At 40.9% G+C, this 21,386-nt stretch overlaps 1 protein-coding gene and 1 long non-coding RNA gene across 5 annotated transcripts in view; one reads left to right on the top strand and one right to left on the bottom strand.

The window, feature by feature from the left end:
- Positions 1-3,672, bottom strand: part of LDLR (low density lipoprotein receptor) — a 36,099-nt gene extending 32,427 nt beyond the window's left edge. Inside the window, exon 1 of one of the 2 annotated variants that reach the window (XM_027850876.1) lies at positions 3,433-3,672. In XM_027850876.1, coding sequence (XP_027706677.1) covers positions 3,433-3,514 — 82 coding nt within the window. In that variant the 5' untranslated portion in view covers positions 3,515-3,672. The remainder of the gene's footprint in view (positions 1-3,432) is intronic. The other variant, XM_027850875.1, reaches the window with a different exon arrangement.
- An 8,392-nt stretch (positions 3,673-12,064) lies between these two features.
- LOC114035250 lies at positions 12,065-20,880 on the top strand. 3 transcript variants are annotated; one of them, XR_003568200.1, is made up of 5 exons: positions 12,065-12,362; positions 14,181-14,407; positions 16,904-17,207; positions 17,314-17,416; positions 19,397-20,880. It is a non-coding gene; the product is annotated as an uncharacterized LOC114035250 (long non-coding RNA). The 3 variants fall into 3 exon arrangements; XR_003568201.1 differs by lacking the exon at positions 16,904-17,207; XR_003568202.1 differs by lacking the exon at positions 17,314-17,416 and having other exon boundaries at positions 16,904-17,282.
- Positions 20,881-21,386: the final 506 nt, after the last annotated feature.

The raw sequence follows: 21,386 nt of genomic DNA, 5'->3' as shown, positions 1-21,386 counted from the left end.
GCTCCACACGAGAAATAAACAAAAACCTGCATGACACCTAAGACAAGGTAACGAATAACTGATGATAAAGTAACTAACATCTGCTCTCAGAAGATTTTCCAAAGCATAGTTGGCTGTGACCCTCCTAAGTCCTCAAATACAAAGCATATAACCTCATCCAACAATCTCTTTCCCACATTCAGTGTCTCAGAAGTCAGAGAACCTGGTTTCAAATCCTCCCTCAGCTGCTTAATACAATGCACTTTACAAAGCTGATCTCAACAAGGGAGATGAGATATGGTTATGCATATAAACTGTTATCTCTATGTGAGCTACCACTGTTATCCGTGTGACCTTGGGCAGTTACTTAATCTCCCCTTCACCCCTAAAATGGTCGGTAGAGGGTTTGGACTGGATGACCTGTAAGATCCTTTTCAGCTCTAAATCTAACAAGGCACTGTGTTTATTAGGGCCCAAGATAGTAAGATGAAGTCCCTCCCCTCAAAGCCCATATGCAGGGTTTGCTCAGGTAAGGATGGTGCGAACAAGTAAATATCACTTTCTGGATCAGGAATAGGTCCCGAGCTTGTAACAACTGCGTGAGTTATTGATATCCCTAAGTATGGTAATAAAGGCCTAATAGCTGATTACCAGTCCAGTCAGACTGGCCACAGCTGAAATCTCAGATTTCGGTGCGGTTCAGACCCACAAAGCCAACCTTTCTCCCATTAAAAGCCCAGAATTTTACTTTTTTTTTTTTTTTTAACTAATAAACAAGAGGTATTTGCTTACAACACAGCCTATAATCCTATAGGCTCAGGTGGCCATGAGTGGGAAGAGGATCATTTAACTATTATTATTATTATTATCCCTCAAAAGCCCTTAAAACCATTACTACACTTTTTAAAAATGCAGTTGAAGAAAATAGGCCTGAACTTAGTATCTGGCGGTGTTATCGGAACACCCCAGTACGCTGTTGTTAACAAAGTCAGAAATCTCCAGGGCAGGTGTAAAAGGTCTTATAGGTTTGAGCCTTTAATTTTATAGAGCCAGGGAATACCATTCTTGCATTTAATTTTACTGCGATGGGGAAGAAAAACAAGAAGCTTAAAGTTGATACTATTATTTTTATCAGTCCCTGCAAAGATTAAGATTTTTAAGACTCTGTAAGAGTTAAGAGTTAAGAGCCCGGGTTCTTGACATTCACAAAGAAACAAAGTGGTGCGAACCGTTAACAGTGTTTGCTAAATCCATCAGCGTAGGGTTTGTTCACTTGGGTGTAGTAGCACTAGCCCTAGGAAATTTTGACTTTGAGGGGTTTGAGCAGAGCGAGCCTTTCGTTCTTAAGAGGAAATTAACCGCAGGGGCCATAAAATGGCTTAAGGGCTGGCAAAGACGAGGAGACTTGGTCAGGGAGTCACGAGACCTGGGTTTGGGTTCTGGCTCTTACGGGTGAGCTTAGCCAGGTCTCTTCCCCTCTCTGGGTCTCAGTTTCCCCATCTGTATCCCCAGTGTCTAGCACTGCCTCGAGCATGGTAGATGCTTAATAATGTGGAATCGAATTGGATTGCAGGACAGGCATATTCCATGATCCCTTTCAACTCAGAACCCTATGACTAGTCTGAAGGAGAAGTCATTTGACGGTTCCGGTCACTCCAAACTGGAAGCAGGAGGGCAGGAGCCCAGGGGTTCAGTAACAGAGGAAGGAAAGCCAGGAACTTCACCCTTCCCCCCAACCCCTCCCCGAGACTTCCGGAGGTCCGGACCGGCGCTAGGCTGGGAGGTGCCACGCAGGAAAACCCACTCCCCTCTTGCTGTCTCTGGCCCCCATTGGCCAAGGGGAGTGGCTCGAGGATCGCCAGTTCCAGAGGTACCCAATGGGAATGGCCTCACCCTTCCCCTTTCGACACAGTGCAGGGGGGTTGGGGGGAGTGGCGGATGGAAGGAGGAAGCAGAAGGTCGGGGCACCTCGAGGGTAGCTTGACCAGGGACCGCTAAGTCTGAGCCCCGCAGCCTGGAAGCCAGAAAATCTGCAAGGGGAGGAATTCTGGAGGCCCCAGGCCAGGGCCCGATGGGGTGCCCGTCAGCCTGGGCGGGGCCAGGCCGAGGGAAGAGACCACGATTCTTCCCCTGTAATGGAGCGGGCACCCGGCACGTCAGTCCCGCCGCCTCCTCCCACTCGGGTCCGCCCCTAGGGATTGCTTACCGCGGTGGGAGGAGAGGAGGACGGGCGCGAAGTTTTCTAAGAAAGGGGCGGACCCCAAACGAAAGAAAGTCATACGGGATGGAATGTTAGACCCTAGAGGTCCCTTTACGCCTGAGGAAACTGAGCCCTAGAGAGAATTTAGACCTGGAAGGAGCCTCTGAGGCCATCGAGTGCAGAACCCTCATTTTCACAGATGAGGAAACTGAGGCCCAGAGAGGTTAAGTATTTTAACTAAACTCCCAAGGGGAGCGTGAGCATCAGCGGTGGGTTTAAACCTCAGTTATCACACTCCAATTCCAGCTGACCAAAAGGCTTTCTAGAGGACACGCCAGCTCATCAGTGGCAGAAGCCGAGGTGAGCCCCAGATTTGTACCATTCCTGCCCTGCCGTCCTCTGCCTTCAAATTCCGATTCGGCGACTCCCGGGGCCACCTAGGCTTTATTGCCTTGATTCTAGTATCCCCATCCCCATCCGTGGTAATATGTGCTCTTAGGTAAGTCCCCGTTTCCACTCCATCTGGCAAATGAATGAGCAAAAGCCGTCCAAGTGGGTGCGCCTCCCTCTCGCTGGTTTCGGCAGAATGAAAGGCCGCCAAGAAACAATGAATGGAAGCATGAGGGAGAGGGAAGGCAGGAGGAACCTCTCGTCTCTGGAGCTTGTAGGGTTAACTATCTCCAGCGGGCAGAACGACATTCCAACTCAGCGAATGGGAGCTGTAGCTCTATATGGTAGTGGCTAGTAGAAATCCCACCTCAGTCCCCCTCCTTCCATTTCCGACCGGCTTTCAGCAAACCATGAATAATAGAGAAACTTTATTCTCATGACACCATCCTGCTATATCTAAGCCGCCCTGCCTATGCCATGGTAATGGTCACTACCAGATAAATTCACGATTTCCACCACTGGGATAATGCCCTTTAAGCTCATAGAAAACACAGTATTGTGACTAGTTTATCTTCGCATCTCCAGCTCGAGCCTTGGCACGTGGCAGAAGCTTACCAAAAGTGTTGGTCCAATTGAAAAGTAACAGGTTTCCAATTATTTGATTCTCCTAGCACTTTCTAGTGAAAGAGAAATGGTTAAGATCGGTTTCGCAGAGATTGTGAGAACGACAGCCTTAGCCACTGTACTCACAAGCATAACAGTAATGTTACAATGAATCAACAGACCCCTCTAACCAATAAGCCGGTCAGAACATTCCAAGTCCCAGTCAATCGGGCGGGGGGAGGGGGGGGCCGGAATCTTACCTGCTTTCGTGGCAGTAGGTAGAATCAGAATGACAAAGAACCCTGAGCTCAGCAATACATCTAAAGCTCTGAAGCCTTTCATGCTTCCTTCTCCCCCTTTTGCCTTGCTTTCTTTCCCCCTGCTTCTATTGTGTCCGATGCCAACAGTTGGTTTTAACTGGACTTTAAATTTTCGGCGGAAACCCAGACGTGACCGACCACGTCTGTATGGGAAATGCTTGGGGGGCAGGAGTTATTTGCAGAATTTCAATGTGCGGCTTCGATGAGGGGGAGGAGCTTAATGTGGGGTGATTTTCAAAAATCTTCACCTCACAGAAGGAGGAGGAGATTCCAACACATGATGTGACATAGGCACCATCTTTAACCCGTGAAACCCTGACTGTGAGTGAACAATTTTCCAGAGACCCCTGGCAACCCTTCCTGAGCCCTGCGAAACAAGTTCCTGAAACGTTTCCTATTTGTCTATCGCTGTTCTAGGTACCGCTGCCCACATACTCGAAGAAGGTACACCAGCATCTGTACTCCTCAAAAACTGCAATCATTTATCTGTTTCCCTTGGACTGATAATGAATGGCCACGGCTGTAGCCGTGGCTACAAAAAAAAAGAAAAGGCTGTAGCCTTTTCTCCGTTAAATGGCTACACGTCATAACTTGGCCCTGATTTTCACAATAATATTCTCCATGGCCTTTGGAATTCCTATCTGTGTATTTAACCAAAGCAATCACACCTGTGAAGCTGCGAGGTATTTTCCGATTTTACAATGACACTTGTGTGTTGAATTGCCTCCAACCTCCAGGCTTGAAAGCATTACGAGGATAGCCGCACCCTTCTAAACACAAACAAAACAAAAATGCCACCTCCACCCTTCCGGCTGGTGTTCAAAGCTAAAATCTTTTTCCTCTTTGGAAGTGAAGACCGAAGGTGAAGTGAGAGGTTGAACAGGCTAGTTTCCCAAATGAAATAAAAACAAAAAGCAACCTCCCCCCACTCCCAATATCTGACTTTCCCCATAGAATATTTGTCCAAGGCTACCCTGGTGCTTAGTGCTCCCCCATTACTTTGAATATACCAGCCTCACCTCAACACCTCACCTCCCCAGAATGTAAACTCTTCGAGGGATAAGGACTCTCACCTTTTTGTCTCGTATCCCAAGTGGCCCCGAATAGTACCTAGAACTTAGCAGGCAGTTACCTAATAAATTTGAGCCCTACGGAGAACCTAGATCTAGATCTGGAAAAGACCTCTAGAGGCTGGCAGAAAATAAGCATTTATTAAGCTCTTACTGTGTGCCAACGCACTGTGCTAACTAAACTAGAGCTGTTGGTTGGATTGAAAGTAATAGTGATTAGTTAGGCTAATCTTGTTGCCAAAGGGAATTTACTTAAGGGATGCAAATACTGAGCCTCTTGCCCAAAGCCCTGAAACTCCTTTGGACTTCTCCAGGAATGAGGGAGGGTCCTGAGGTCCTGCCATCTAAAAAGACGGCAGCAGCAAGCAATAAAGGGGATGTGGTGAGCAAATGTTTGTTGAATTGAATGGACCACCATGCTCTCACTTATGAATGCCTTTTCTTCTTGTAGACTGGAGAAAGAGGTTACAGAGTGTATTTTAGTTTCCATTTCCATAAATGGCAAACAATAAAGAGGTGAGGTTAATTCCTCCCCAAGAGTTAAGATTCATTCAGCTATTCCTCCTTTTCATTCTGTATGCCCAAAGCTACTACAATCACAAACGTGGTTTTGATTTCTTTTGTGTAACTTAATAAGCATGTCAGGACAAAAAAATGTAATCCTAAAGCATGCTCCTCCTCCTTGGGCCTCTCAGAGCACTTTGTTCCACATCTCTCTATTGTACTCATCACATAAACCTATGAATTATAGCTCTTTTTATTACAGTCCTAATCCTCTACCAGACTTCAACCTCAATGAAGGCAGCCATCTTGTCTCATTTAAGTTTTGGACCTTGCCTGGCATTTAGTACAGTGCTTAACATATAGTGGACATTTACTGTTTTCTTTTTGAATGAAAAGTAATGACAAATTTAAGGCAAAGTAGTTATAGTGCAGATTCTCAGCCTTTGGGATTGCTTCTTTTCCTTTGTGCAAAAGTCAGGCTAAGAAAAAATGGAAGACAAGTAAAAAAGTTTTATTACAAATTTTATCTTTTTCCCACCCTCAATGTCAAATATTTGGAAGGGAAAAGGGAGGATAGTGTTAGGGTTGGCAAAAAGATAAAGAAAAGAGGGTCCTTGAAGCATTTTTTTTTAAATGAACAAAAGATTACAAAAGAAGGAAACATAAGCAGGATAGTTTGAAAAGTTATATGTTGATTTTATTGTATACTTAAAAGTAAAAGCGAGCTCTCAGTGATAGAGATTTGCAATATCCTATACAGTCCTTTTCTGTTTTACTTGGTGTTTGTTGAGTTGAGAACAAAAAAAATTTTTTTTTGAAAATTAAAGCTAAAAGTGTTGCTTTCACAAGGTAGAAAGGAAAGTCTACTAGTTGAGAGTACAGGAGACCTGTGAGTCACAACCTTTCAGCCTATTCATAGAATCTGTCCTTCCTTACCTCACAGAATTGCAGAATAGCCCCAAGAGCACTGGATTTGTCATGCAACAAAAGATTTGCCTCAAATCCCAGCTCTGCTTCTCAGTGATTTGGGGCAGGCACCAACTTTGAACATCCGATTCATCATCAAGGTTTGGACTAGATAAGCTCTAAGGTCCCCTGGAGCTTTAAATTCCTAGGATTTGATCTCCTGAGGTCTAAGTGAGATAACTGTCATGCAAGCCCTTTATCCCAAAGTACTATACAAGTTCAAAGGATTATATGATCTTATTTATTATATAGGATCAAAAAATTAATTCAAGTCCCTATGCCAGTGGTTCCCAACCTGTATATTTTATTTATTGCAAGGGGTCCAAGATGCATGTATGTTCACCAAGTACTATCATTTTGGTCTCTTATTTTGGCTCCAAAAAAATCTGAAGCATGAGTAATGGGTTTCTACATTCAGATTTTATATGATCCAGTGAGGCATTGGTGCTTAGTCTGATCATGTTACACATGGATGCTGTCAAGGTGTTTCACTTAGCTTAGAGTACAATACCTGAGTTAGCCAGTGAGTGGCTATTTACTTGAACCTTTTCCTCTCCATGGGCTGCCCAGGCAGAGTGTGGCAAGCCCTTTAGCAGACTACAATAATCCCCTTTCTCTCTCTCCCTTTCTTCTATCTCTCTCTCTCTCTCTCTCACACACACACACACACACACACACACACACACCTCCTTCCCCTAGTATTATACATACCATTAATAATCAGTCATGGGAGTAAAGCAGGAATGCTCAACCTCCCCACTATTATTTGATATACTTTGGGAAATGCTTGCAAAAGAAATAGGACAAAAGAAAGAAAGGCATAAAGATAGATAAAGAAGAGACAAAAACTATAGTAATTGGCTGATGACATGATGGTATACTTGGAAAATCCTAGAAAAACACCAAAAATACTAATTGAGACAATATATACTGCAAAGTTGCAGGCTACAAAATAAACTCTCAAAAATCAACTGCATTTCTATATAATCATAATAAAATCCATGAATCAATAATAGAAAGGGAAATCCCATTCCAAGTAACACAAAATATATAAAATATCTGGGGATAGATATAACAAAGCACATGAAAGACTTGTTTATGTTCAATTACAAAGTGCTACTTAAAGAAATAGAGAAGAACTTAAAATAGCAGGAGGAATATTCAGTGCTCATGGCTAAGCCATGCCAATATAATAAAAATGAAAATACTACCAAAGTTAGTTTACACTTTTAATGCTATACAAATCAAATTATCAAGGGAATACTTTCTAGAACTCTGTAGAATAATAACAAAATTAATTTGGAAAAACAAAAGGTCTAGAATACCAAGGAAAATAATGAAAAGAGGAAGAAACAAGGGAGAATAGTACTCAGGACTTAATACTATATGATAAAACAGAGGTCATCGGAACTACCTGGTATTGCTTAAAAAATACAGAGATAGATCAATGGAACAGACTAAATAAGGGAGAATCAGAAACAATAGAACTCATTAACACACTGTTTGATAAATTGAAAAACATAAATTACTTAGGAAAGAACTCCCTATTTAATAAACACTACTGGTAAAACTGGAAAGCAGTGCGGCAGAAATTAGGCTTAGACCAACACCTTACCTCTTATTCCACAATATAATCTAATACATGGATACATGACCTTAATATTAGTGACTATACTATTATAAAAAATTAGAAGAGAAGCAAATTATAAACCTCTCACAGCTATGGGTAGGAAATATACTCTTATTCTTACCCAAACAAGAGATAGAGGCAGTTACAAAAGATAAAATAGGTAACTTTGATTATACAACACAAAAAAAACTTCTGCACAGACAAAATTAATGCACATAGGATAAGGGAAGAGGTCAAATGGGAAAAAATACATTGTCGGTGGATCTATGAAAGGGTACAACCTTCTTGGAACTCAATTTGAAATTATGCAAATAAAGTGACTAAAATGTCCATACCCCTTGAACCAGAGACTCCATTACCAGGATTATACTCCAAGGAAGCCATTGATAAGAAGAAAGTCTTCATATATACCAATATATTTATAACAGTACTTTTTGTGATAGCCAAGAACTGGAAACAAAGTAGATGCCCATCAACTGGGGAGTGGCTAAACAAATTATAGTTCATGAAAGCAATGGAATATTACTGTACTGCAAGAAATTATATTTGTACTCAGGGAAAATTAGTATGATCTTTCAGGAGAAGAGACGGATATTCAACGAAATAGGGGACTTCCAAACCTTCCTGATAAAAAGACCAGAGCTCAACAGAAAATTTGATCTTCAAATACAACACTCAAGAGAGACATAAAAAGGTAAACAGGACAGAAAGAAATAACATGTTACAAATAAGGGCAAACTGTTTACATCCCTACAAGGGAAGATGACACTTGTAACTCTTGAGAACTGTATTGTTATTACACCATGTTAAAGGGGTATACATAAAGAGGGTGGGTATAAGTTGACTTCTATGTAATGATAAAAAAAAATCTAATCAAGTGGGTTAAATGGATCCAAGTGAGTGGATTAATCTGATCTAACTAAGAAAATGTACTGACAGAAAAGGAAAGGAGGAGGCAGACAAGGGTAAATTACATACAGGAAAAGGCACGAGAACCTATTACGGGAGAGGGAAAGAAGGGAGGGAGATGAGCATTGTTTGAACCGTACTCTCATCAGATTTGGCTCAAGAAGGGAATAACAATCAATTAGGTATAGAAATCTAACTTGCCCTACAGGCAGTAGGAGGGAAAAGGCAAAGGAAAAGGGAGGGGGAATAGAAGGGAGGGAAGAAGTAGTAAAGGTAAAGGGGAAGAAAAGGGATGGGGCTAATAGAAGGGAGGCAGGACTGAGGGAGGTGGTGGTCAAAAGCAAAACACTAGTGAGGAGGGAAAAGGAGAAAGGAGAAAGCAAAGCATTAACAGGGGGGACAAGGATGGAGAGAAAGACACAGATAGTAATCATAACTGTGAATGTGAATGGGATGAACTCTCCCATAAAACAGAAGCAGATAGCAGAATGGATTAAAAACTATAATCCTACAATGTTGTTTACAGGAAACCCATTTGAAACAGAGGGACACACACAGGGTAAAGGTAAAAGGCTGGAGCAAAATATATTATGCTTTAACTGAAGTAAAAAAAAAAAAACAGGGGTAGCAATCCTGATCTCAGATAAAGTAAAAGCAAAAATAGATCTTATCAAAAGAGATACGGAAGGAAACTACATCCTGCTAAAAGGCACCATAGACATGAAGTAATATCATTACTAAACATATATGCACCAAATGGTATACCATCCAGATTCTTAGAGGAGAAGTTCAGGGACTTACAGGGAAAAATAGACAGCAAAACTATACTAGTGGGGGACCTCAACCTCCCCCTCTCTGAACTAGATAAATCTAACCACAAAATAAACAAGAAAGAAGTTAAGGAGGTAAATAGAATATTAGAAAAGTTAGGTATGATAGAACACTGAAGAAGAAGGAAAGGCCACTGAGGGACAGGAAGGAGGCACAGGGAGACAGAGGGAGTGGCTTGGCTAGGCTCTTACTGGCAGATATCACTGCTTAATGCATTTTGTATTTCTGGGAACTAAATTAACTTCAGATTCTAAGAAAATTGGGGACAGAGCAAATCTGTAAAGGGGCAGTTTTATTTCATAAATGTCCTCTTCCATTTAACTGTAACTAAATAGGAGCTGAAAATTTGTACTCTTTGTTTAAAACATAAGAACATATAATAAATATGATGTAACTGGCTAAAAAAAAGAAATTATGTTTGTGATGAATACAGAGAAGTATGGAAAAATCTATATGAACTGATGCAGAGTGAAGAAAGTACAGCCAAGAAAACAATATATACAATTAACTACAACAATGTAAATGGAAAGAATAACCACACAGACAAAAATATGACATATAATAAAATTATAAAGATCAAAAATGACTTGCATGAAAAAATATAAGAAGATACTCCCAACTTCATGGAAGAGGGAGGTCTATAGGTGTTATACATTGCATATGTTTTTGAACTTTTGCAATGTATTGATCAGTTGTGCTGGGGATTTTTCCTCTTCTTTTCTTGTCTTTAAAAAATACTCTTTGTTATATGAGATGGTTCTCTGGGAGGGGGAGATGGAGGGCTATTGGGATAACTATGATGATGTTTAAAAAAAAAAGAAGACAGCAATAGCCAAAACTGGTCATTATTCCAGTAGTGGAGAGCTGGGGAGTCCTTTCCCTCCTTGTAGAGTCCTCACACAGCCAGCCTCTGAGCACATCATCTTGGCTGAGCTCATCTTCTCCTCTCCACAGTTTGACTCCATTACCAGGCTGGCCCTCTTGATTCCAAAGCTGGTTCCCTTGGCCCCACTCTTGAATGCTTGCTTCTTCCCTGGACCTCCCTGACTGCCTTTAAATCACAACTAAAATTCCACCATCTCCAGGAAGCCTTCTCCGGCCTTTCCTAATTCTAGTGCCTTCCCTCTGTTAATTATTTCCTATTTATCAAGCTTGCTTTATATGTATTTGTTTGCATGTTATCTTCCCCTTAGATTGCAAGCTTCTTGAGGGCAGGGACTGTCTTTTGCCTTTTTTGGTATGTCCAGCACTTAGTACACAATTTGTTCAGTCATTTCATTCATGTCCGACAGGATTTTCTTGGCAAAGATGCTGTAATGATTTGCCATTACCTTCTCTGGTTCATTTTTATAGATGAGGGAACTGAGGCAAACAGGGTTAAGTGACTTGCCCAGAGTCATACAACTAGTAAGTGTCTGAGGTCAAATTTGAATTCAGGTCTTCCTGATTATTCTAGGACTGGCACCCTATCCACTGTGCTGATGGGATGATGGGACCTGGACCCTGAACTTTCCCACAATGGGGTAAGACCATGTCTTTGCCTTGAACTTTCCCATACTGGCTTTTTGTCTGAGGCATCTGGCTCACCTAGATACTCAATAATCCTTTTAACTGCCCTTTCACTGAGGCTCTCCAATCCAGCCCAGACCACTTAACTCCTTTCATTAGCTGCACCTGACCCACTCCAGCCTACCTTCCACTCCTTATCCCATCCAGATCTTCTCACAATCTGATTTGAATATAAGTATCAGTCTCATCCTCAACAAATTTGTAGATTTCCTAGGAGTCTCCACCACCTAACTGGTGTTATAATAAAACCTCACTTCTCTGACTAAAAGAAGGCTTGAGTGGTCAACTTCTTTCGAAGCAGATCCCCTGTACCCTTGCATTTTGGGGTTCCTAGCACCCCGAATCACAACATATTGGGGGCCCTCTATGGGCATTTGCCTGACCCTCTCAAGCCCTTCTCCAGCCAAGACCAGAAGGTATATAAGCCTCCCCTCTCTCTATCCCTTTATTGCTCTGCAGTTGGGGTCACTCTCCAAGCACCTAGGCAGACTTGGAGGTACTTTTTGAGCCTGACACTCTCAGGCTCCATTTGGGTCAGATGGTTACGAGGCTCTCTTAGACCTGGGCACACCTTCCGCTGCTTGGAGGATGCCCTATCTGGAAGTGTATGCCCCATTCTCTCAATTCTCTAGGATGCTAGGAATTGGGAAAACTTCAGATTTTTCTTGATTTCCTGAGGCTAACTCCCTCTACACCCTGGGATCCTTCTTCCCAGAGGGACTCCCAGTCCCCATACCTGGGCCTGCCAGATCCCCCTTCTCTTTTGGCCTCGTGACCATCAGATCCTTGCATCTGGATGCACCGGGACTTCCCTGATATTTGCCCTAGGTTAGAACTGGAAAAAGCTCAGTCTCCAAGACCTTGAAAGGGAAATCTTTGTGCGTGGCCTCAATACAATCTAGAAGACCAAGAAAAATTGTAAAAGTTTAAAAAAAATTTCTTAAGATTCTTCTTCCTTTGACCCCGGCTCCAACCAGACTAAGGCTACAATGAAAAGTTAGAAAAACTAAAAACATCTTAGCAGATCCTAGAAGTTTTGAAACACTTCCTTACAATCCTGGTCACACCCTTTCCCCCACTCACTTCCCCTAAATCAAGAGGTTATCTTCAGTGTGGGGATTGCAAAAAGCCCCATGTTTTCCTGTTAAGCCCTCTCATCCCAGATCAAACTAAGAGAAAAGAGTGCTGGAGAATGGTAGGGAATTTGATTCACCCTCCCCTACCTGTCAAAAGGAAGGAGGAGGAAAGGACAGCAGCTACATCGGGGCTCCACTGGCAATGACCCCGGTCCCTGGGCACCCTGTAGCCCACCTAGAAAGCCTGGAAGTATCACCGCCACCCCCAGCAGCTGTGGGGAGAGAGGAAAGTGAGATGGGTCAAGGCAATATGAGGTAAGAAACCAGTCAGCTTCTGCATTCAGTAAGCCCACTCTTTTAAAGTTGTAATTTCAACATATTAATAATGAGATGCTGATTTTCTGTGTAAAGTAATTTGGAAATGCATTCAACAAGATTGAAGTCACCTAATTGGTAATGGGTTATTTCAAGTTTCAAATTGGTAAGCTTTTGTATCAGTTATGTCCTACAACTTTTCATAACTTGGATGTTAGAATATGAAATGAGAGAAACTAAAAAGACGGTGCAAATTTTGTTTCCCCTCTAACCCTGTCATATAATTCTTTGTAACTGCCATTTAGAAAACTGGATATTTTCACCTTGGCCTATAGTTAAGAGGAAATTGCAGCTAAAACAATTTGGCTCTTACTTAACGAAAATTGTAAGATTGTTAACTAACATATTTCGGTTACTTTTAATGCTGAAACCTAAAGCTGGTAATTGATTGGGTACCAGCTGGATTCCCCACTATGGAAATGAGGGGATGAGGTGAAAGCCTTATCCAGATTGGTTCTGTCCATTCAGAGCTGTCCTCAGGGCTAGTCAAAAGGTATGGCCCACAGCAGCTCTAAGGGTAGATGGGGTAAACAGGAAGCTCCTTCTCAGGGTTCCCTGTCGATCCTCTCCCCTTTATTTTGTAAACTGGCCAAAGAGCTTGTTTGGGTCTTGGAGTTCCTAAACAATGAACTTGGCTTGCTGAGAATTTGCAGATATATAGAAATGATCTCTAATGATTGGCTTTTATACCAGCACAAATTTAAATTTGAGATGAAAGTCCTGGTAAATTTTCCCCCAAGCTGTGATTAGTGAAACTTGTTGTTTGAGGTAAAAGCCCTTGGGACTACAACTGATTTTGAGTTGTCTGATAGATCATAATGATCTATGCATGATCAATAGTCAATAATCCATCATCTGAGAGAAATGCCACAAGCTACTCAGAGAATGTGATACAGGTGGAGTTCTGCAGCTGGAAAAGCTGAGAGGACAGTTTTAACCTCAGTCTAAAATGGGATCCTCTTGGCTCAGTTTCCCCATCATATTCCCACCTGACTTCCTGAGTCTGGCTTTGAGGTGGAATTGATGGATCATGTCCCTGTTTTATTCTTATATAGCAAATTTCTATAATCAGAGCAGGTCAGAAAATTAGTACTTGGGTTTATCATCTACCTGCTGATATAGTCATGTGAATTATTATCCCATTGACTAAGGCTGGAATAATGAAATGTGTTTAAGATCTGAGCTTTTCAGCCTAAAATTATATTCCTTTCTATATCCTAGGCAACTTAGTAATTGGGTATTGCTATTCATTACTAAAATGAAATCAGAAACATCTTCAGTTTGGTTTGAGGAAGAGAATTTCAGTGCAATCAGTTTTCTTGGAGGGAGGTAACTTCTTTGACCTAGTCATTACTTAAAAATCCTCCCAAGTCTTTTGTTATAATTGGAGTAAAAGTCAGTCAATCTTCTTAGAGGGAGGTAACCTCTTTGGCCTAGTCATTACTTAAATATCCTCCCTAGTTTTTTGTTATAATTGGAGTAAAAGTCAGTCTCTGGCAAATTCATTTGTGTAACTATTGAACCCAAGGGTGGAAAACTTTTACCTGTAAAAGTGTTGTTACTTCCTGATAGCATTTGAGCTTCCTAAAAGAATTGGAATCAGAGTGGAAACTTTTGAGAAAGTAACAAAATTAGATAACCCTGTATGTCAAAGGTAAATTATTCTAATGGTACTCTTGCTTTCTTTCTTTGTTTCCCCCATCCTGACATCACTTTTCTCCCTATATTTGGGCCCTACCTATTGAACTTGCTCGTCAGATTTTTGTCTTCCAGATTACTGGCCTTTCACCTACTGTTGGGTACCAGTGGGTACCAGCCCACGCTCACCTATCATCCCCTGGATGCAGCCTTTACTCAGTTCCAGCCAACCTCCTCCCTGGAACGCCCTCAAGGCAGGGCCAGCTCTACCGACCTTTGCCAGCATGAAGCAGTTGCTGAGATCTTCGCCCTTTACCTCAAAAGATTTTGGGTCCCATTTGTTTGAGGTGGGAATGATGGGATGATGGGAACTGGACCCTGAATTTTCTCACTCTGGTGTTTCTCCTGAGGCATCTGGCCTACCTAGATACTTGATAATCCTTTTAACCACCCTTTCCCTGTAACTCTTCCAACCCACCCCAGACCACTTAACTCCTTTCATTGTCTACACCTGACCCACCCCAGGCTACCTGCCAATCCTTAATCGCATCCAAATCTTCTCACAGTCTTTTTTGTATATGAATATCAGTCCCATCCTCAACAAATTCATAGATTTACTAGGAGTCTCCACCACCTAACTGGTGTTATAATAAAACCTCCCTATTCTGACTTAAAGAAGGCTTGAATAGTTGAATTCTTTTCAGGCAGACCTATAGGCAGACCCCCTATATCCTTGCATTCCCAGCACCCCAAACCACAACAGTGCCACTTAGCTTAATAAATGTTTGTTCATTGATTGACTAATTATTGATTGAGTAACTGCCTCTCTGTATCTGTGGTTAGAAATTGTCTCTCTGCATTTCCCTGGGTGGTGTCTCCTACTGGTTGAATAGTTCCTTTTCAAAGCAACATAGCCAAGGAGGAAGAGGAGAGAGAAATTCTCTTCAATCCCCTAAGAGATTCTCTCTAAGGGGCCAGAGCCCTCCTCCACTTCTGGCTCAAACTAATGAACTCTGCCAGGGTTTAGGTATTTAAAGCCCTGAAAAAAGTGTGTCCAAGATTTTGCTTATCTAATGAGACTATTCCCCTACTTTTTTAGTCTATGGGAGTAAGAGGTTAATGGGGTATAGCTTAATTTTGCCAATAGTTTAACACCTTATTATCACATTAAAATCTTGTCATTTTTGACTAACTCCTCCTAATACATCAACTGAGCTTGAGATATCACATCTATTGCTTTCCTTACACATAGAATTAAAGTGATTAGGAAAACAAACAACTTTTTTTAAACACAGCTGAGAGATAGGTTTTGCTATCTCTCCCTTCCCCTCCCTTATCTGTGTGGCTGGGGAAAGTCTCTGTAAACCTTTTAGGCACATAAAGCTTGGGGCTGGGGGCAAATTTTGCTCTTTTCCTTAGGAATGAAGGAATTCAGATCAAGCAAAATCTCTCCAACTGATCAATCTGATTATTTCGTAATCGTAATTCCCAGTAGTTCTCAGTGTTCAGCAGACTGTTGATCTGATCATGATGCTGTGCCTAGGCTAGTACCTACTTGGCTAAGTCTTGGTCTCAGAAGTTCCAAGGTCATAAAGAGCCAAAAACATAGCCTATGGTAGTTTTGGATAAGATAAGGCAAGGTAAGGCAAAATATGGCAAGGTAAGACAAGATTAAGACAAGATCAGACTTAGTCTTATCAACTTATCTTAGTCTTATCATCCTTGTTGGATTGGGTATTGTAGAATCTTAGAGCAAGTAGAAGAGTCTTAGAATCTCTCCTACCTTTCACTCAAGAATTGCACAGACACAGATTTCTAGAAACCATGACAGCAAAGCAAAATTTCCCACAGCTTGTGAGTATTTCACAGGAATTTTTTCTGGCCTTTCAGAATGAAATATCACGTTTTATTTTGTTATTAAAACGAAAATTAATTTAAATGAAATTAATTTTAAAATTTTGCTTAATTTATCATCTTTTGTGTCGTGTATTCTCAACCTTTTGTTATTTTTCACTTGTTTTCAGTCGTGTCTGACTCTTTGTGACCCCATTTGGGGTTTTCTTGGCAAAAATACTGGAGTTTGGCATTTTCCTTCTCCAGCTCATTTTATAGATGGAGACATTGAGGCAAACAGAATTAAGTGACTTGCGCAGGATCACACATAAGTGTCCAAGGCTACATTTGAACTCGAGTCTTCCTGACTCCATGCCTGGTGCTCTATACACTGTACCCCTAGCTGCCCTTATTTTCTCAATCTGTCAATACTAATAATATATTGAAAAGGGGTCTTCATTTTTGAGAAAGGCTGGGAATCACTACCTTTGCACTATTTTTATTGAAAAAAGACTTAGTGGGCAGCTAAGTGGTATAGTAAATAGAATGCTAGCCTTAGAATCAAGTAGACCTGAGTTCACATCTGGCTTCAGAGACTTATTTGCTGTGTGATCTCTTTGGTAAGTCACTTAACCTCAGTTTCCTTCTTGTAAAATGATGAAAATAACAGCATTTATTGTAAAAGGCTGTTGTGGAGATCAAAGGAGATAACATATAAGGTGCTTCCCAAACTTAAAAGTTCTATTTAAATGTTAACTATTATTATTGTTAATAATTAAAATAATTAGTAACTAAATTAATAAATAATTAAAATAAAAATTATTAATAAGTGAGAATAATGTCTTCATTTCTTGATAGAAAAGTTTAAAAATTTAAAGAGCTGCTTTGGGGAAAGCACAGTATTTGAGTTCCTCCAGGTGACTAAATTTAATTCTTTAATTAAATTGTTTGATAGTGGACGGTATAACTATTTTAACTTTTTGTTTTGTTTTGTTTTATTTTGTTTTTAGTCCTGTGCTTTGTTGGCACTCAGCCTGGAATTCCTGCCTCCTTGGTTGATAACTGAATGGGTGTGAAATTACCTAGGCCACCATCCCTAGCCTGGGGACACCCAGGCCAACTGGCCACATGCACTTCTGCCCCTTCCTTCCTTCTACCCACCTGGATCTGCATCTGAACTGAACTTCTAGATTTTCTCCAAACATTGAGGAAGTTACTCCACTTAGCTTTAGAGCTATTGACCTAGGATTGAGCCCCCTTGAGTGGAAGGAGAGTGATAAATTTGCCTAGTCTGGCCCCAGACCAGCTATCATAGTATGTATCTTATTCAGCCTTCCAGCCAGACTGCCTTGTGAAATGGCTAACTACCACCTCACCTACCCATATGCTGTAAGTGTTTAACAAGTGGCTTTCTTTCCAGGTTAGGAGGGGCGAGGGATTTGTGCACAACACACTTCTGAGTTTAATCTGCATTATGGACATTTTCTCCTTTACTTTATGAAGTCTAGACAATCAACAAAACAGTAAGTCAAGCCCTAATTTATGTTTGCCATTTTCTGAGATGTAAATATTCACACTGATAATTTAACAATCAGTGGGACTGGCTTCAGCACCGCACCCTCCCACCCCCCATACTCCTTCCCCACCTCTTAACTCTGGACACAGTAATCAAATCAATGCTACAACATAGCTTCTGGAGAGGGCATATCAGATGACTGCCCTATGGATCAATTACCCAGTCTTCTGACTCCCCAGAGCAAAGCCCCCTTCCCTGACTATCAAATCCTTCTGTGTCATCTGCCCCTTAGAATGTAGATTCCCTAATTGAAGGGGACTGGAAGAGGGTTGGGTAGAAAGTAGAGAACGTGAACCTGAAAATAAAATTGAATTTTAAAAAAAAATTACAATATTTTTAAAAAGACTGTACAGGAACTATCTTGCTTTTATATTTGTATCCCCAGCACTTAGCACAATGCTTGGTGTGCAGTAAGCACTTAATTTTTTATTCATTTATTCATTCACTAAAATTCATATAAAATAAATATTTGTTGAGTGGATGGAAAAACGAATGATCATATCTACACAATGAATTCCTAGGATGCCAGGAAACTAAGGAGGTTTTCTTTTTCTTGTAAAAAAAAAGTTTTATTGATACTATTTAAAAATAAACATTATCCGTATTTCACAATTACTCTCCCCATTCCCCTCTTGTAAAAAAGTACAGTTAGTCAAAAACAAAATGACACGTTGTTCATTTATGATAGTGTGTGCCTCGGTCTCTTTACCTGATTTTGCAGGGAGGTAGTTACATCATCAGACGTCTGTAGTTGATTGATCTATGCATTGATGTTAGTTCTGATGTCTTTAAATGTTATTTTCCTTTATATTTTTGTGGTTTTGCTCTTGGTTTGCTCATTGTTTTCCATCAGTTCATACAAGTCTTCCCAAGTTTCTCCAAATTCTTATCCATCAGTCCTTACACATAATAATTTTCCATTACATTCATATTCCACCATTTATTCAGCCATTACTCACATCTGGGCATCCATTCTGCTTCTGCTTTCCTTTCTGATACCACAAAAAGTACCACTATAAATATTTAGGCATTTGTGAGAGCTTTCCCTATGGCTTTGACCTACCTGGGGCAAATACTCAATGGCAGTATCATTGGGTCAAAAGGGTATGATGAGTTTTAGTCACTTTCTAGTACTATTTCAAATTGTTTTCTAAAACAATTGAACTAATTTACATCTCCACTAATGAAGTATGAGTATACTTGTCTTCCCATGGCCCCTCCAACATTAACTATATCTATCTTTTATCATCTATGCCAATTTGATGGCATAAGCTTCAACCTCAGAATTGTTTTAATTTACATTTCTCTTTTTGTACATTAATGATTTGGACTTTTTTTTCACATTTTTTAATCATTTATTTGCATTTTATCTCTTGAATTTGTTTCTGTTCTATGACCACTGATTCCTTGGAGATGGGCTCTTGGTTTTATATTTCTCTATCAATTCCCTGTGTATCTTAGATATCAAATCTTTATCAGCAATATTTGCATATTTTATGCAAATATAATGGAAAGACTATCTCATGAGATCCTAGTCCTTCAAGTACACGAATATTCACCTTTCTTAATAGGTTATACAGTGAATGTGCAATATTCTCTGCTTTGGTGAGCTTTCCTTGGGTCACAAGTGACTGATGGGCCAGAACTGCAATGATGAAGAGATGTTGAATTGCCCTCAGAGTCAAAAGGACCAATGAGGGGAGCTGAGTTCAAATACAAAAAGATCCATAAGCTCCTCCTTTGGGCCTTTTTGTGCTTCTCCCTCAGCAGCCTTCAATGGGAGTTTTTGTTGAGGGGTGGAGGGGAAGGGAGGAGATGGTTAGGGAGAGGGGCAGCAGCTATGGCTGCCTAATTTCCCCATCAGGCCTCCATATATCCCCGAGTGCATAATGCTTATTTCTTTATGTTTATTCTTTCCTGATCTTAGGTGATTGAGTATTTAAAGATGCAATGGACAAAGTTATGACTTTGTGAGCTTTGAAAGATTGGAAAAGCTGTCAAAAGTACTCTCAGCTACTAAAGTCTGTAGCAAAGACAGCTGGGGGTGATAGCAACAAAAGATGAGTACAATGAGATGATAGTACTGAGGAATTAGCTGCTTGACTCAGCCCAGCAGTCGATTGACCTATCAGCAGAAATACCAAGTCCTATAAGGAGCTAACCCAACTGAGCAAGAGAATGACTGATCCAGAATCAATGCCAGTTCCTGAAGAGAATTTGGTAGAGCGTCCTCTAAGAAAGAAAAGGACTTCCAGAGTCAAGAATCCCAGGTCCTTACATCATCCCTACATGTTTTGCCTCAATGTACCTTTGTGCTTCAAGCTTGATATACCTTCTCAGTAAATATCCTTTTGTAAAAGCTAATTGATGTCAAGCAATTGATCATTTGAGGGAACACACAGGATGGGGGCTCATGAATATAGTACTACCATCCTAATCCCTAAGGGTTACTAAATGTTAGAACTCTGATGGCAACAGTAGGCAACTGTGCCCTGGGACCCAGCTGGCCAATTTCAGCAGGATATATCTTCCCAGTTGATAATTTCTCTTCTTATACCAAGTAGGTTTTTCAGGACAGAAGACAGTTGTTGCTTTTTGCCAGTCACGGCTCTGACCACAGTCCCTCAGGAAAGTGTCCAGCTGCCTTCTGAGATATTCTGACCCTCATCAGAGGAGGAAATTAGAGAAAATTTTAATCTCCAAGCTCCTACAGCACCCTTCATCATGTACTATCTTCCATATATAGTGCTCATAGTGTAAAAATTGCCACTTTGACGATTTACATTTGACAATTTGAAGAGACACTACTTTGCTCTCCACCTGCCGTCTTTGTGTATGAATTACATGACTTTAGTTTCTCCCTGAGCCAGTCTCTCTTAGTAAAGAATTAGACCCATGTTCAGCCCAGAACCTTATGAGTAGAAGGTGCTGGATAATTATTCATTGAATGAATGAATCCATGTAATTTGGTGGTAAATTTAAAAGCTTCTTGTCACCCAGATTGGTATAATGTAATCCCAAAGACAGTAGTTGGCCACTTTCATTCCTGCTAATGAACCACTTGCTTTGTCCTGGTTTTCACAGCTTCAATTATCCAAGAAGCACACAATGTACTTGGTTTGAATCAGCCTTGGCTGGTTCGGCAAAAGCTGGGCTAATTGTGGGTGAAGTAATCCAACCTTTGGCTGTACAAAGAATGGGAAATATTCAGTAACTTCAACTGTCCTAAAGACCCCAGAGGGCCCTGGGCCTCTTGGAATATGGGCCTGAATTTCATTTGGCTTTCTCTTGATCGTTTTCACAAAAATAAGAGGCAATCTCCTGCATGAATTCGAGAGAATTCATTAGGTTACATTTCTGTAACCTAATCCATCTGTGTAGATTCAAAAATAAAATGTTGTCTCCTCCTTATCTCATCATTTGTCAGTTTACAACATTTATAATTCAAGTGATCGAAATATGGATTATTAAATGTCTGATACGTTAAAATCCAACAATGAAAAAACTCTAACACTGCTGTTCCCACCATTCCCTCCCCAACAAATTGGATCAGAAACTGGAATGGGAAATAACTTGAGGGCATCCAGGTGGGCAATCACGATAGTTTAGCTTCTCCTCTAATGTAGGAGTCCACCAAAAAGACATTTTGAGAGGCAGCTAGGTAGAGCAAGGGATAGGACCTGATTTCTTCAGCCTCAGACACTAGCTATATGACCTTGGGCAAGTCACTTAACCCCCAACTCCCAAAAGAAGAAAAAAAGAGGCATTTTGAAATATAGCAAAGACATAGCTCACTGTCAGGATCCCTGCCTTTGCATAAATTTTCCTTGCCTCCACCTGACATTCCTAGAATATAATCCTTCCTCACCTCCTCCTTTTAGAATTTTTAGCTCTCTTCAAACCCCAGATCAAAGGTT

This window comes from Vombatus ursinus, unplaced genomic scaffold, assembly GCF_900497805.2.
Source record: "Vombatus ursinus unplaced genomic scaffold, bare-nosed wombat genome assembly UNPS02009173.1, whole genome shotgun sequence".
Taxonomy (NCBI): domain Eukaryota; kingdom Metazoa; phylum Chordata; class Mammalia; order Diprotodontia; family Vombatidae; genus Vombatus; species Vombatus ursinus.
Note: the sequence above shows the minus strand (reverse complement) of the source record. Positions and strands in the feature narration are given on the sequence as shown.